Here is a 14,504-nt window from a genome sequence, read left to right as displayed (position 1 = left end):
ATCACTAAAGAGAAAGAAAGAAGTCAATCCTCGAGCCAGAACTCACTCCAACCTTGGCAAACTCCCCCTGCTTTCACTTCTGCCCACCCCCAGGTCTCCATCCTCACCCCACACCGCTCCATTTCTAAGCAGCTGAAGGAAACACAGCCATCAAGGAAACCAAATGTCCCCACCAGACCTGCTAGGACACGGCCCAACAGCCCTGGGCAGAAATTCCATCCTGGGCTTCACCACCCCAGGCCAGGGCTTTGCTCCGGCCAACAGCTCCCCTGCTGCAGGGAGGGCCGCACACCCGCATTCCCGGGAGAGCCACCCGGTCCCCAGCACCCGCTGGTGGCTGAGGGGAGATCCTGCTGCTGAGAAGAGACCGAGCTGGCTGAGTTGATGGGGAGCGGGCCACGGGGCTGAGGGGGAACAGGCCGTGGGGTTGAGGGAAGCCGAGCCGGCCACGCTGAGGGGGAGCCGGGCCGCGGGGCTGAGGGAAGCGGAGCCAGCCGCGCTGAGGGGCTGAAGCGAGATGGGTGCCAGGGCCCTAGTGCTTCGGGGGGAACCCAGGAGGCCGCGGGGCGGGGCCGGGCCACGTCCCGTCCCCCTCCCTCACCCACTCACCGCCGCGGCCGCTGCCAACTGACCGAGGGGGCGCCACCCGCGCGCTGTCACAAAGGCGCGCGCCCCGCGCCCAATCAAGCCCGGCCCAGCCAGCCCACGTGACGAGGGCGGGCCTATCGCCGCCACCGCCCTCACACCTGCGGCGGGCGTCGGGCGGGGACAAGATGGCGGCAGCAGGGCAGGACATTTCCTCCCCCCCCCCCCCCCCACGCACTCAGGAGTCAGTCACCACCCGCCCTCCCGGGCCCCTGGGGAAAATAACCAGCAGGAGAGACAGTGGGATTGCAGAGTTTATTATTTAAAAAAAGCAAATGCATGATTTATGGGAATAAACAGAATCTGTTGCGTATTTAGAGCTGTAAACAGGCACCTGGGGAAGGCCCTGAAGGCAGGAGGAGCTCTGGCTGCAGCAGAGCGCAGCTGAGGAGAGCTCTGTCACCAGAGGGAGACCCTCCATCCCCTCAGCACTCGTCCCTGTGTCACTGCTGGTGCTTCCCAGCACCCTCAGAGCCAGCCTGGAAACAAACGGGGATCCAGAGAGAGGCTTTTGGGGCATGGGCCAAACACCTCACCCTAAATGCAGGAGAGCCTCAGGGGACCTTGTTCCCTGGGTTTCACTCTGCCCCGTTCTACAGCACAGAGCAACATCGCTGTCCCTTGCCCTTAGGCTCCAGCAAGGCTGGGCAGGGAGCTCAGACAGAATAGTTCTGAGGAGTCTGATGTTCCAGGCAGAGCTCACACCATGTTCAAGGTATTGTCCAACTTCTCCAGAAACCCTCCCAGTGGGGAAGCCCCACCATCAGAGGAAGCAGATCTCAGGACCTCCCAAAGCTGAGTGCCAGGACTCCACAGCCTGCGCTGTGCATGACAGAGCGCCAAATAGTCCTCACAGACCTTCCTGAGCCCCAAATCTACAAATCCATCCCCACCTCACTCTCCCACTTCTATTCTTGTGGCTTGCACGGAGCTGCTGCTTCACTAGCGTGTGTCAATCGCCATGGACGGACAGTGCGAGACCAACAGTGCTGGGTTAGACCAGGGGCCACGCAGCCAGCGGTGGAGGCCCACAGAGAACCACAGCAGATCTGGAGAAGCCACTTCCCCGCTCCCAGCACCCGCAGCCAGGAACCAGAGCCAGAGACACTGTGCGTTTAACAGCATTTGATGAACTGTCCTTCCACGGACTCACTAATCGCATCTGAAACCAGGTGAACTTGCACCAGCCCTGGCACGCAGCACTCCCATCAAGGGAGAGCTAGCAGTTCATCCTGTCCTTCATTCCTTATCTTGGGATGGGGAAACCTTCCCCCTTTATCCCATAGCAGCTGAATTATCTAAAAGCCTTTGGTGAAAAACCTTACAGAAATGCAGGTAGATTCTATCCATCGCATCACCTTGCGGTGACCAGAGCACCTCTCCCAGCGGCACACGTTCTCCTGTGCCAGGCAGTCTGAGAACACCCAGGAACGAGCACAGGGCCCAGTTTTCACTTCAATAAATCACCTCGAGCTACTTGGGATTTCAGATGCTGCAGCAAACAAAGCAACAATACCAACTACTTACTACAGCAGAGAGATTAAGGGGGAGAAAAAAAAAAAAGAAACAGCTACTGTTGATGGGAGCTGAACCGAAAGAGTTACAGAGACCAGCTCCTGGGACCCCTCCACCCACGCGCAGAACAGAAACCCCCACAGCACGCGACGCCGCAGCAGGATCCACATCCAGCCCAAGCGGCTGCGATGAAATGGATGGAAACGTCCCGTGCCCAGTCAGGAAGATGTACTTCCCCTCGGGCTCCTCTTCTCACGCGTAGATCCAGTGCTCGGCCGTGTCCTCCCAGCAAGTCAGCTCCTCCGGGCGGAACCAGAGGGAGATCTCCTGCCGGGCACTCTCAACCGAGTCGCTGCCGTGGATCACATTCCTGTGGGGAAAAAGGATCAACCGGCACTAAGCAGAGAAAGGTGGGAGAGGGAAGCTGCAGTTTGGGAAGTTTCACCTTGACCAGTTTAATTAAACCCATTGAGCCAGTCACACCCTATAATATTCTTTCCCACCCCATAGCCCTGCTCCTTCCAGCTCAGGGGCTGTTTGTGGTTACGCTGATAATGGCTTAGGTCACGGACACACAGGAGCTGCCAGCTCCCAGCACTCCTTCCTCCTATGATGAGGAACGTTTGTTTGCTACAAGAGGCTGTTTACCTGGGGTCTGCTTTGTTTTTATGTTAAAAATTCGAGTTTTGCCTCCAGATTTCCCTCCTTCCTTCTGTCAAAGTAGGTCCATTAAAGCAGGTTTGAGCGACACAAATCTGTACTGGTTTGAGAGACACAGGACTAACTTCTCTTCTAATGCTTGGGAAAACTGCACTTTCGGAAGATTCTAGTGTCCGAATTTGTGAAAATATTTACTTTATAGCCAGCCAGGCTCTGTGGGATCCAAGGCCTTGATGTTTTCAAGCCTTGCCAGGTGTGGGGATGAGGAGGAGCGAGACCTGGGCACTTGACCCAAGCTGCCAACAGGGTTATTTCATACCATGAACATCACAATATAAATTAGGAAGTTTGCTGAGGAGCTCTCTCTCTCTCCCTGGATGGCTGCCACCCTGAGAACTCCTTGCCCCGGTGCCAGAGCCCTGAGTCCTCCCCTTCCTCCCGAAGCTGCAGCGTTCCCCATGTCCCACATTGGCTGGGAGTGCACGGCTTCTGCTGATGGAACGGGCTGGGGATAGTCCCGGTATATTTTATATTAGTATCTTCAGTATTATTGTTAATTACTTAGTCTTATCCTATTAAATGTATTATCATTTCAACCCTTGTGTTTCCCCTTCTCAGGTGGGGAGGGGTCATCGGGTGAGAGAATAATTGTCTAAACGACAATAAATTGTTATGGGTTTCTCAAACCATAACAGCATCAGACACCACGGAACAGAAACCTAATCCAGGAGGGTTTGATAAAAGCCATGTCTACCACAAGCCAGGCTGCGGCACCCGAGGTCACAACCAGTGGATCTTCACTGGTCCCTAATGTGTGCAGAGCTCCTGCTTGGCTTTCATTACAGACTCAGATGCCTGGAGGAGCTACAGCAGCTCTCCGGGTGCCCTGCTCCCCAAGGAAAGGACTGAGAGGGCTCCTTTCTTCCCCTTCACAACCTGAGAGTCCTCGTTCCATGAGCAGGAGACAAGAAACCCCCCCCCCCTGCTTTCAATGGAGAAGGATTCAGGAGGCAGGAAGGATACAAAGCCAGGCTCTTCCCTTCTGGCAAAGCACCTCCTGCCAGGGCTGCTCTGAAAGCTGTCAGAGGGAGACAGCCCCGATCTGAGCACAGCTGGGAGCAGCTCTGCTCCGAAAATGCAGACTCCCATGGCTCAGACAGGCCTTGCAGAGGAATGCTGGGACAGGATGCATGGCAATACCAAGGGAACAAAAAGCCAAAGCTCTCACTTGCTGACTTCAACGCAGAAGTCCCCTCGGATGGTGCCAGGCCTGGAATCGGCTGGGTTAGTCTCCCCAATCATTGTGCGAACTGTCTTGACCACATCCAGGCCCTGCCAGACCTACGGGACAGCAAAACAAGAATCAGCTTCCACATCTCCTATTGTCTGTCCTCTAAATTCCCCACCTGCTCCACCCGGGTGAGAGACGGGAAAGGGTCTCTCCATACACAGTCTTCAAAAGTTGATTTTGGAAAATAATCAGAACCGTCTGTGGGTTTGATTTACCCACAAAATGTTCGGTACAGCTTCAAGAGGCGCTCCGAAGAGAGAGGCCACCCTGTTTCCATCGTACCACAAGACGATGCTGCGCTTACTCTCTGTTCCTGGGTTCAGCAGAGCCTGGCCAGCACTCACCATGGCCACCACGGGCCCAGAGCTCATGTACTTCACCAGCCGGCTGTAGAAGGGACGGTCGCGAAGGGCGATGTAGTGCTCTTTCAGCAGCTCCTCCGAGGCCTGAGCACAAAGAGCACAAAGAGCACAAAGCTTAGTCTGCTGCGAGCAGGACGGGGGGGGGGCGAGGGGAAGATTTGGGCAAGGTCTACACCTGAGAGACGGAGCTAAAGCTGCACAGTGCGCGTTACAATTAAACTCCCGCGCGGATGCTCGCTTCCAGGAGTGAAACCACTTCACTTTGCTGAGGCAGGAATTTCTGGCACGTTCGATAAGGTGCCTCCGAGTGCATCCCAGGCCTGTGTTATCTAAGTACAGATGTTCTACTTGTCGAGCACATAAGACTAAACGACAATTAGTGTGATATATGTGTTTTCTAACATCCCAACGTGCAAGTCACTGGAGCGTATTTACAGTCCTCCTCGCCAATCTTCCGTTACTTTCCCACAAGGGCCAAGCCCTCCAGCTCCGGGGCTGACAGACCCAGGCTGGCACCTCTAGAAAATGGGCTCTTAACTTCTCCAGACCTTGTTGCCGAAGCAGAAGGGCAGCACTTTGGCCTCAGAGGGCTCTGGAAGCGTGTCTTTATAGAGGCCTCCATGGAGGGGAGAGGTTTCTAAGTCAGAGGAGCCCTGGAGCATGGACACAGCAAAGGGCTTCCATGCTCCCCACAGCAGGAATCACCCCTCCAGCAGCAGTTTAGACACCTGGGTGCCAACCCCTCTCTGACCAGCAAGTATTTGATGCCCAAATGACAACAGCAAGTTGTCCCTGAGCAGGAACCCCCCCCCCCAGGATTCACCAGCAGAGCTGGGGCCTTGCTCCAGCCTGGGCCCCTCGGCACCAGGGACCCCCCCGGTGGGGCCACGCACCCACCCACCTGCAGGAGCTTGAGCCCCACCAGCTGCAGCCCCTTCCTCTCGAACCGCCGGATGATCTCCCCGACCAGGTGCCGCTGGACCCCGTCCGGTTTGATGGCCACGAAGGTGCGCTCGCTGGCCCCGCCAAAGGCTGCAAGGAGAGGGCGGAGGTGTAAGGGGGGGTGGGAATGGAGGCCAACCCGGGCCCCTCAGCCGCGGCGACACAGGGGGACCCCCCAGCCCGGGGTTAAAGGGAGAGTGAGGGCCTGGCCTGGCCCGGGGGGCAGAGAGGGGGCGCGGGGTCCCACCCCGGTCCGGTCCCGGGGGCACAGAGGGGGAAGCGGGGGGGACCCGGACGGGGCACAGAGGGGGAAGCGGGGGGGGACCCGAACCTGGGGGGGGGGGGGGGGGGGGACACACAGAGGGGGAAGCGGGGGGGGGACCCGGACCCGGGGGGGGGACACACAGAGGGGGAAGCGGGGGGGGGACCCGGACCCGGGGGGGGGACACACAGAGGGGGAAGCGAGGGGGGACCCGGACCCGGGGGGGGGGGGACCCGGACCCGGGTGCCACAGGGAGGGGGGTGCCACAGGGAGGGGGGTGCCACAGGGAGGGGGGTGCCACAGGGAGGGGGGTGCCACAGGGAGGGGGGTGCCACAGGGAGGTCCCAGCCCAGTCCGGGGAGGAGCACAGAGGGAGGGGGGCCGGGGGGGTCCCGGCCCAACCCTAGGGGCAGCGGGAGCTGGACCCAGCCCGGCCCCGGGGGTAGAAGGGGGTCCTGGGGGAGTGGGGGCCGGGCCCGTCCCGCACCGCTCTGGAAGAGGCCGGCGAAGAGCCCCAGCACCAGGCAGATCATGGCGGCGCCGCTCTTAAAAGGGCCGCGACCCCGCCCCGCCCCGACACCCGCCCCCCGGCGGAACGATCGTGCCGGGACCCAGGAGCCGGCGGGGCCCGTTAGAGGGAGGCGCCAGGCCCGGTCCCGTTGCCATGGGAACGGGGGGTAGCGCCTCCCGCTGGCCCTCGGTAGTGGCTGGGGCCTGGGAATGGCTCGAAGTCGAAGCCCGAGAGCCAGCCCGAGCCCCGGGGGCGGCGGCGGCCACCGGCTCCCCTCCCGGGAGGCCGAGGCGTCGGAGGGCCCCCGGGGAGGCCGCAGCCGGGAGGCGGGAGGAGCAAGAGGCGCTGGAGAAGCGGCGGCCGGAGCGGTGTTTGCGGCCGGTGGAGGTGTGCCCCGACCCGGGGAGGCCGAGCCCGCTGGGGCGGCCCGGGGGGGTTCCCAGCTCTGCCTCTGCGGGGTGGGACACCCGGGGCCTCCCGGCTGTCCCCGCTGAGCTGCCTTCGGCCCACACAGCCCCCCGGGTGTTGATTGGGCTCTTTCGGTTCCGTTATCTCCGTCAGGGCTGCGGTTAAACTGCGTGTGCAGCTGCTGTGGTCCTCGCCTCCCCCCTGAGCATCATGGAGAGAGGGCTGCGTGAGCCCACACGGGCAGGACGCGGCAACAACCACAAAACCACAGGTGAAATGCAAAGAGTAAATTTAATCTCGATACCTCACGAACCAGGGGATGTCCGAAGCAGGAACGCAGGCACCACGAAGCTCAGTCCTTGCCAGAGAGAGACCTTATTAGCGAGAGAGAGAGTTTAAACCCGCTTTTTCTCACCTGTGTATCAGGGACTGAAGCAGGCGTAGTTTTCGCTTTGATTTTCTCCGGCAGCAGGGCAGGAATCTCAGGCACGTTCGATAAGGTGCCTCTGAGTGCATCACAGCCCGACGTTATCTAAGTACAGATGTTCTACTTGTCGAGCACAATAAGAATAAACGACGATTAGTGTGATATATGTGTTTTCTAACACCCCAGGTGCAAGTCACTGGAGCGTATTTACAGTCCTCCTCGCCGATCTTTCCATTACTTTCCCACAAGGGCCAAGCCCTCCAGCTCCGGGGCTGACAGACCCAGGTTGGCACCTCTGGAAAATGGGCTCTTAACTTCTCCAGACCTTGTTGCCGAAGCAAAAGGGCAGCACTTTGGCCTCAGAGGGCTCTGGGAGCTTGTCTTTATAGACCCCGTGTTTCCGATCTAGTTCTGGGGCTTCTAGCTGTTAATTTGCTTATGTTCTCAAGGGTTGTTATGAAGAGATAAGAAGACCTGTAGTTCCGATCTCCACCGCCTGCTTGGGCTGGGCGATGTTACCTGCTGTCTGGAACTCGCTTCTTGGTTCAGCTCCAAGATAAGCCTCTGGAAATACCAGCGCCTGAAATATGTCCTCCCGGTGCTTCACCGAGGGCTGGGTCTGCTTCCAGAGCTGCCCTGCCTGGTTGGGGAGGATGTTCAGGGTGTCAGGACCCCGTAGACCTGACCCTGTAGACCCTCACGTTGCAGAGCTTTGCTGGCAGAAAACGAGGTGGCTTATTCTGTCAGGGGCAGAGTGGCCAGTGTGACAAGGGTGATGCTGCGTCCCGGTCGCCAGCGGCTTGAATCCAAGCTGCAGCTCATCACCGTGCACGTGTAATTAGAGCCGTAAGCGTTACATCTTGAACTGCTCTCTTCGTTAGCATCCGTCATGTACTACTTTATGCTTATTATTCTGCCGGTAGAAAACTCTTTGTGGGATAAATACTGTCATCTGTTGCGTTGTGGAATTTGTTGTGAAGTGGTGGAGGCTGAGGCAGGCTGTTCTCCTCCTCGCCCCCAGGAATTTCAGGCGGAGGCAGAACTCTATTTCTGCCGTTGCTGGATAAAACATTGTGGGTGCTGCGGTCACATAATAGGCTACAGATAACGTAGGTGCAGATAACGTGGTCATCTAACGGCGTGCGGTGCAGACAAAGCCATTTTGTGTCCTGTCGTCTTAGTTAGCGACTTCTGCAGTTGTCACCGACTTCCTCACCAGGGTGTTTGTGCACCTTCGGTGATCTGCTTGTCTGGGAAGGATTTTTACCTTTCAGTTCAGCCATGGGTTTCCACCAGCATCGTATTGACATCGCTTTGCGAGTGTTAGTGCCTCTTACAGTGTGGGCACTGCCCAGGTGGAGACTTGTTGGACCCCTGCTTGTGTTGGAAATGATTTCATCTTCTTCAGGATGGCCCCACGGGTGAAGACTGAAGAGGAGAAAGAGGTGTTGGTGTTGGTAGAGCTGGAAGATTTTCTTAAGCACCTCTTTTCCCTAATTTGGGTGATAGAGAGTTCCGAGCCAGACCTAGCCCAAGTGCTCTACAGCAGAGTCGCTCTGCGGAGTCAACGTGGAAGGGGAGGGAGGGCTCATTCCAAACTGCCCTTCTCCACCCTGAAACAAAGCTGTGTTTAGTTTGAAAGGAGGGAGCTTGTGGGAGCAGCCGTATCCGAGTACAGCAGGAGGTCTCTGGGGTTATGTGCAGGCTCCTGTCTTTCACCTCGGGGGAACTGGGCAGGCCAGGATGCCTTTCCTTGTGCTTAGCTTTTCCATTCTCATGGAGCCCATGAAAGATTTGTTTGAAAGAAACGTTCAGAGTACACAGCCCTCGGAAATGCTCGCGTTTTGAAGCAGAGACATTTGTGTTAGTTCTCATCTGCGTGCAGTCCTACAGCGTTTTATTTCTACCTGCTTAGGCAGCCTGTGCGTCTGCCCCGAGAAGTTCCCAGTCCATCCAGCCCCATCCAAGACTGGAGAATGACAGGCCAGACTAGGCCGTGTCTGCGAGGAGATCGGTGCTGACCCTTCAGGAATAAAAAGGTGAGCTAGAAGAAGCAGCGGGACACTGGCAGATGCGGCATGTGGTGCGTGCCCGAAGGCAACGCTCTTGGCTGCAGCCTGATGCTGGCTCCTGCCCCTTCCCAGCGCTGAGATGCACCTTGGAAGGCCCCGCTGTCCTGCCGGAGATGGGGAGGGTGGTGTCTGCAGCGGGAGACACAGTCAGGGCTGAGCTGCTATTGCTTAGTGCCAGTGCAGTGGCTGTGAATCACAACGTCCCTGCTCCCGGGGCCGGGACTCAGGTTTGGCTGCCTTGAGGGTGCGCTTTGCGCGTGCGTTTGCAGCAGCCGCTGAGGATCTCGTAGCCAAGAGGGGTTCACGGGCAAAGCTTCTCTCTGTACCCCAGGCGGAGGGCTGCGGTCATACGGAGGAGCTGAGGGAACTGCTCTCGCTGGATTGCCCTGCTGTCCAGTGCCCTGAGAGGTGTTCAATGCCTGGAGCCCTTTTCTTGTCCCCTGAACGTCCCATTCGTGTGCTGCTCCCAGTGCCTGGGTCCTTCCTGTCCGTGTACGTGCACAGCAGAGGAATCTCCTCCGTGGTGATGGTGTGGTCACCTCCAGAGCTCCCTGCATGGACGCAGCTACAGTAGTTCTGTCTGTCCTGTCCTGTCTGAAGCATTTTCCAGGGAGAGCTCTTGTCTCACCATCTCCTGGGCTCTTTCTCACTTAAGCCTGTGAGGATGAATTTTACCAAGTGTTATATATATAAAAAAATCAGCTGTGGCCTGTTGAGTTCTGCCACCAGAGGAACCGAGTGGCTCTCACCCTGGTTTCAAGGTCTCTTCTCCCTCACAGGGGAGCTGCCACCAGCCAGGGAGCAGGTGGCCTGGAGCAAACTCAGCTTTATCTCCAGCTTCAAGTCAGACTTGAACTTGGAAGGTAGCAGATGTGGGTGGGTTACGTCTGGCCTTTTCCTCTTGATCAGGCAGCAGCCCTGAGGTGGGAATATGCGGAGTTTGTGTGTGAGCGGTGGGTCTTGCTTGTAGGTGTAACTAGGAGCAGGGCAGGCACCGAACCCTGGAAAGCAACGTCCCAGTTCCCAGCCCGGCCCAGAGCTGGCTGTGACTCTGGAGGAGATACAGGAGGTAAAACTTCATACGGTCCTTGAAATTTTATGTTACTTGAGGTTGAGCTGTGTGGAAAAGGCTCCCACTGGGGAGCCCTTGTGTGCAAGGGATGCTTTGCCAGGGGAGGATGGTGGCTGGCTTGGATCAGGCTGCATCCTTGTGCCTGCTCCTTCGCCATGGCTGGCAAAGGGATTGAAGAGGGACTGCAGCCTTGGAGCCTCTTTTTCTTAACACCCTGGTTCAGATCTGATCCAGCCTCCCCTCCCCAACCCCACCAAGAACTGCCCACTGAGCTGTGAAAGGAGCATTTGCTTCTCGCTCGGGCCTCTGCCTTGCAGAGCCTGCGTCCCACAGCAGAGCAGCAACGCTCCTGGTGATGCCACGGCAGCCATAAACTAGGTCAAACACCATCTAAACCCTTGCTTGATATCCCTTGAACTAAATTCCTGCCCTGCCTGAGTGTGCCCCAAAGGGGGTTGTGACTCACTGGCTTACTGGGAGCTAAGAAGGATGAGCAGGCTTTGCTGCGGCACTGTGTGCACAGAGCTAATGCAGGCAGCCCAGCCTCCCTCCCCTCCCAGCCCAGCTTCATCCTCCCGAGGGATATGTCCTGCTCTTGTCCTTTCCTTGCTGCCTTTGGTGACCAGGGTCAACGCCAGCGTTGCTGGCTGGGGGTTGAGGAAGGTGAAGGCCTGGGGCTCACAGCTGGCCCACCCGAGCCTGTCTTTGTCCCATCGCTCGGCGTGTTACGTGTTTCACCTCTTTCGCTTCTCCTCCAGGTGCTGGTGGTGCTGCAGCTGTGGGGTGACATCAAAGTGCTAGACACGTGGCAGGAATTTGGCCAGGATGTCTCTGCGCTGACAACGGCAATGGCAAAATGCCCGTACAAGTGAGTTGTGTCACTGGACTCGGTCACATCCCAAGCCCAGAGCTTTGGGAAACCTCAGTGGAAGTTACAGGAACAGTCTGGGAACAGGATCCTGGGCTGCGTCCCCAGCAGCGTGGCCAGCAGGGCGAGGGGGGGGTGGGTTCTGCCCCTCTGCTCCACTCTGGGGAGACAACCCCCAGTGCTGCCTCCAGCTCTGGGGCCACCAACATCAGAAGGACATGGAGCTGTTGGAGCGGGGCCAGAGGAGGCCACGGAGATGCTGGGAGGGCTGGAGCCCCTCTGCTGGGAAGACAGGCTGAGAGAGTTGGGGGGGTTCAGCCTGGAGAAGAGAAGGCTCCGGGGAGACCTTAGAGCCCCTTCCAGTCCCTCAAGGGGCTCCAGGAGAGATGGGGAGGGACTCTGGATGAGGGAGGGAAGCCCTAGGAGGAGGGGGAAGGGTTTGACACTGAAAGAGGGGAGATGGAGATGAGATCTGGGGAAGAACTTCTTTGCTGTGAGGGTGGTGAGAGCCTGGCCCAGGTTGCCCAGAGAAGCTGTGGCTGCCCCATCCCTGGAGGGGTTCAAGGCCAGGTTGGAGGGGGCTTTGCTCAACCTGGTGTGGTGGGAGGTGTCCCTGCCCAGGGCAGGGGGTGGCACTGGATGGGCTTTAAGATCCCTTCCAACCCAAACCATTCTGTGATTCTGTTTAACTGTGGCTGCCAGCCTGTCTGTGATGCCGACAGTGTAAGGGCACAGACTAGACGTGTCTCACGATCATTTTCAGTCTGTGCTGATGAAAACCCTCTGTTCTCGTGGTGAATCTGGTGGTGATTCAGCACTAGGAAAGGAGCGAAAATGATTGCCTTAGGAAAACCTTTTCACCAAGGTGTTCTGGACCTTTCCAGGGAAGGAAAGAAAATTGTGAGGGGGGAAAAAATATTAGTCCTGGGCAGAAAGAGATTTTAGAAGGAAGCCAACTGCTTCGTGCTAGGGGAAAGCTGCAGCCTCTAGGGTCTGGAGGCCTGTGCTTAGTGCACACACCAGCCCTGCTCAGGCTCTTGGCCCTGTCTGTCTGTCTGGCTGTGGGAGATGGCTGGAGTCGCAGGAGGTGCCTTTCTGCACTGCCAGGGCCTGGACCAGTGGGGTGTGAGTGGAGAAGGATGGCACAGAAGTCCAGCGGGTGTGGAAGAGACAACTCCAGCGGTTTAACAACCAGCCCTGCAACAGCGGCATATCCCTCCCCGAGCCTCCTGTTACAGGTACGCCCTCATTAATCACATAAACTCTTTCCATTAGCACAGGAACTGTGACAGAACTTTTTAAAAAGAGCGTCATGTAGTCAATACTCTCCTTTTTCTTCCTCCGACGCTTTGATCTCTGTCCCCAGCGTAGCTGCTTCAGAAGAATCGGTGTAACAGCTCTGTCCTTGTACGCTGGAGGGATAACACACAACTCTGAGCGTGCGAGAGGCCTGTTTGCAAACGGTAGATCTTGTTTCTTCTGGGTTTTATATCCTGATGTGTTTGGATAAAGGCTCAGTCATGGATCCTCACTGTAACGATGGGATTGAGCCTTGCAGGGGAGACTGGAGTCTTCTCTTAGAGCATCTGTGATACCTGCGGGCTTCCTTCTCTCGCGTGCTCAAAGGCCCATGAAAAGATGAAAAACAACTCCAGCTGAGTGACATCCCAGTGAAATCGGACGTCAGTGGAAAAGACCACCGTGTTGGTCCAGACTTATCCCACCGCATCTACCTCATCACGGTATGCACTGCCAATTCCGTTGCAGCACAGAAACCCGCACATCAATAAATGTCATTACAGATACTTTCTTCAGCCTCTTGGCTCTCCTTTCCTCTTTCAGCTGCCCCAGCTTTCTATCCCCTTGGCTGGAAAGCTGGCTGTCTCCTACCAGAGCTGGGGAATGGTTGGAACAGGGGCTGGATGTGAGTGTTAGTGACCTGTCCCCGAGCAGCACAGGATCAGCTCCTCCATAGGTCTGTCCTGTGCTGCCTTTCAGGTCAGTTGTTGAAGGAGCCACGTATTTTCTGCAGTGTGTCCTGAATTTTAACATCCTGCTCCCCACTGGCTCTTTGGTGAGACTGAACCTCTGAGACTGGTCCTGCTGGTGGCTTCCTCGTGCAGCTGGGTCCTGCTGGAGTTACTTCGGAAATCGTTTGCCAACTGTCAGAACCAGCTGGCCAGAGAGGAACCGCGTCCTTGGGGTAACACGGAGCTCAGGGCAGGAGAGGGGAGCTTGTTGGCTGAACTCCCAGCATGAGGAAATGCCAGCTGAGCTCTGGAAAACTCCATGCGCAATGGTGAGTTAGGATGGGATCCTCTTTTCCCAAAGCAAATGGTGGGTTTATTCACTCAGAAACAGCCGCAGGCAGGACAGCCTGGGGTCAGGGACTCCCCAGTGCCTGCAGGGTTGGTGGTGTTAACTGGGGCCTTCTCCAGTGACACAGAAACCCCTGAACTTCCTCCCATCAACCGCAGCTCGCTGGGCCCAGGTGACACCAACCGGTGTTGCAGAAGTGGGAGCATGGCCTCCAAACCAAGTTCCTATTTTGCCGGAGGTTCTTCTGCCTCCATCTCTGAGGGAGATCCCTCCTGGGGAGGAGCGATCCAGCAAAAGCTGTTTTTTCCGGCTGCAGCACCCGTAGGGATGGAGTGAGAGCGAGCCTGTCCTACCTGGCCAAGGTTCTCATCCAAGGCCTGTCACCAGAGAAGCGAGAGCCACGTTCGCTTAAAGATCCATGATGGGGGAAGAAAAGGCACAGATTTGTGGGGCTCAGTGGGGAATAAGTGCAACCCAAGCTGCCAACGGGGTTATTTCGTACCGTTGATGGCACATTCCATATAAATTAGAAAGTTTAGAACTTTCTAACTACCCTTAGTTCTTGCTCTTCCTTGATGGTGACGGTCCAGAGAACTCCTTGTGCCGGAGCCCTGAGCCCTTCCCTTCCTCCCGAAGCTGCAGCGTTCGCAGGGTCCCACATTGGCTGTCCCTGCGGCGGGAATGGGCTGGGGCTAGTCCTTGTGTGTTTTATATCGGTATCGGGATCAATCGTGGTTCTTTAATGTTATTAATGTTAATTATTTAGTCTTATTCTATTAAATCTGTTTAAATTTCAGCCCTTGGGTTTCCTTGTTCTTTCCCCGGTTTCTCTTCCCAGGTGGGGAGGGGTCATCGGGTGAGAGAATAATTGTCTAAATGACAATAAATTGTTTTGTTATGGGTTTCTCAAACCGTAACAAGCATTTTCCCCTCCTCTTGCCTGTCTAGAATCCGAGGGAAACTGGAATGGCCTTTGCTGGCGGTGGCACCAGCCACTGCAGGACCAGTCGCTGGCACGGGCTCTAATCCAGCCTTTCCCTCTGCACAACCCAAGACGTCTCGGCGAGGGGCTGCTCCGGGCACACAGGCTGTGCCCATTCTCAGGCTCTGGGATGGGCTTCGGGAGTGTTTTTCCCGTAACCTGCCCAAG

General features: G+C 57.0%; 2 protein-coding genes across 2 annotated transcripts; one reads left to right on the top strand and one right to left on the bottom strand.

Annotated features, from left to right (window-relative positions):
- Positions 1-887: 887 nt before the first annotated feature.
- Positions 888-6,228, bottom strand: NME3 (NME/NM23 nucleoside diphosphate kinase 3). Its single transcript, XM_074158470.1, has 5 exons — positions 6,165-6,228; positions 5,375-5,505; positions 4,456-4,557; positions 4,049-4,161; positions 888-2,530 (listed from the first exon to the last, which is right to left on the bottom strand). Exons 1-5 carry the CDS (start codon positions 6,208-6,210, stop codon positions 2,413-2,415), a joined length of 510 nt encoding a protein of 169 aa, XP_074014571.1. The 5' UTR covers positions 6,211-6,228; the 3' UTR covers positions 888-2,412.
- A 2,204-nt stretch (positions 6,229-8,432) lies between these two features.
- On the top strand, positions 8,433-12,970 carry EME2 (essential meiotic structure-specific endonuclease subunit 2). Its single transcript, XM_074158762.1, is given in 9 exon segments — positions 8,433-8,592; positions 9,875-9,958; positions 10,076-10,164; positions 10,926-11,035; positions 12,104-12,223; positions 12,225-12,273; positions 12,402-12,498; positions 12,674-12,777; positions 12,878-12,970. Coding segments are annotated over 9 exon segments (906 nt in total).
- Positions 12,971-14,504: the final 1,534 nt, after the last annotated feature.

Source organism: Numenius arquata, chromosome 14, assembly GCF_964106895.1.
Source record: "Numenius arquata chromosome 14, bNumArq3.hap1.1, whole genome shotgun sequence".
Classification (NCBI taxonomy): domain Eukaryota; kingdom Metazoa; phylum Chordata; class Aves; order Charadriiformes; family Scolopacidae; genus Numenius; species Numenius arquata.
The sequence above is the reverse complement of the archived record's forward strand: the minus strand, read 5'-3'. Positions and strand labels throughout refer to the sequence as shown.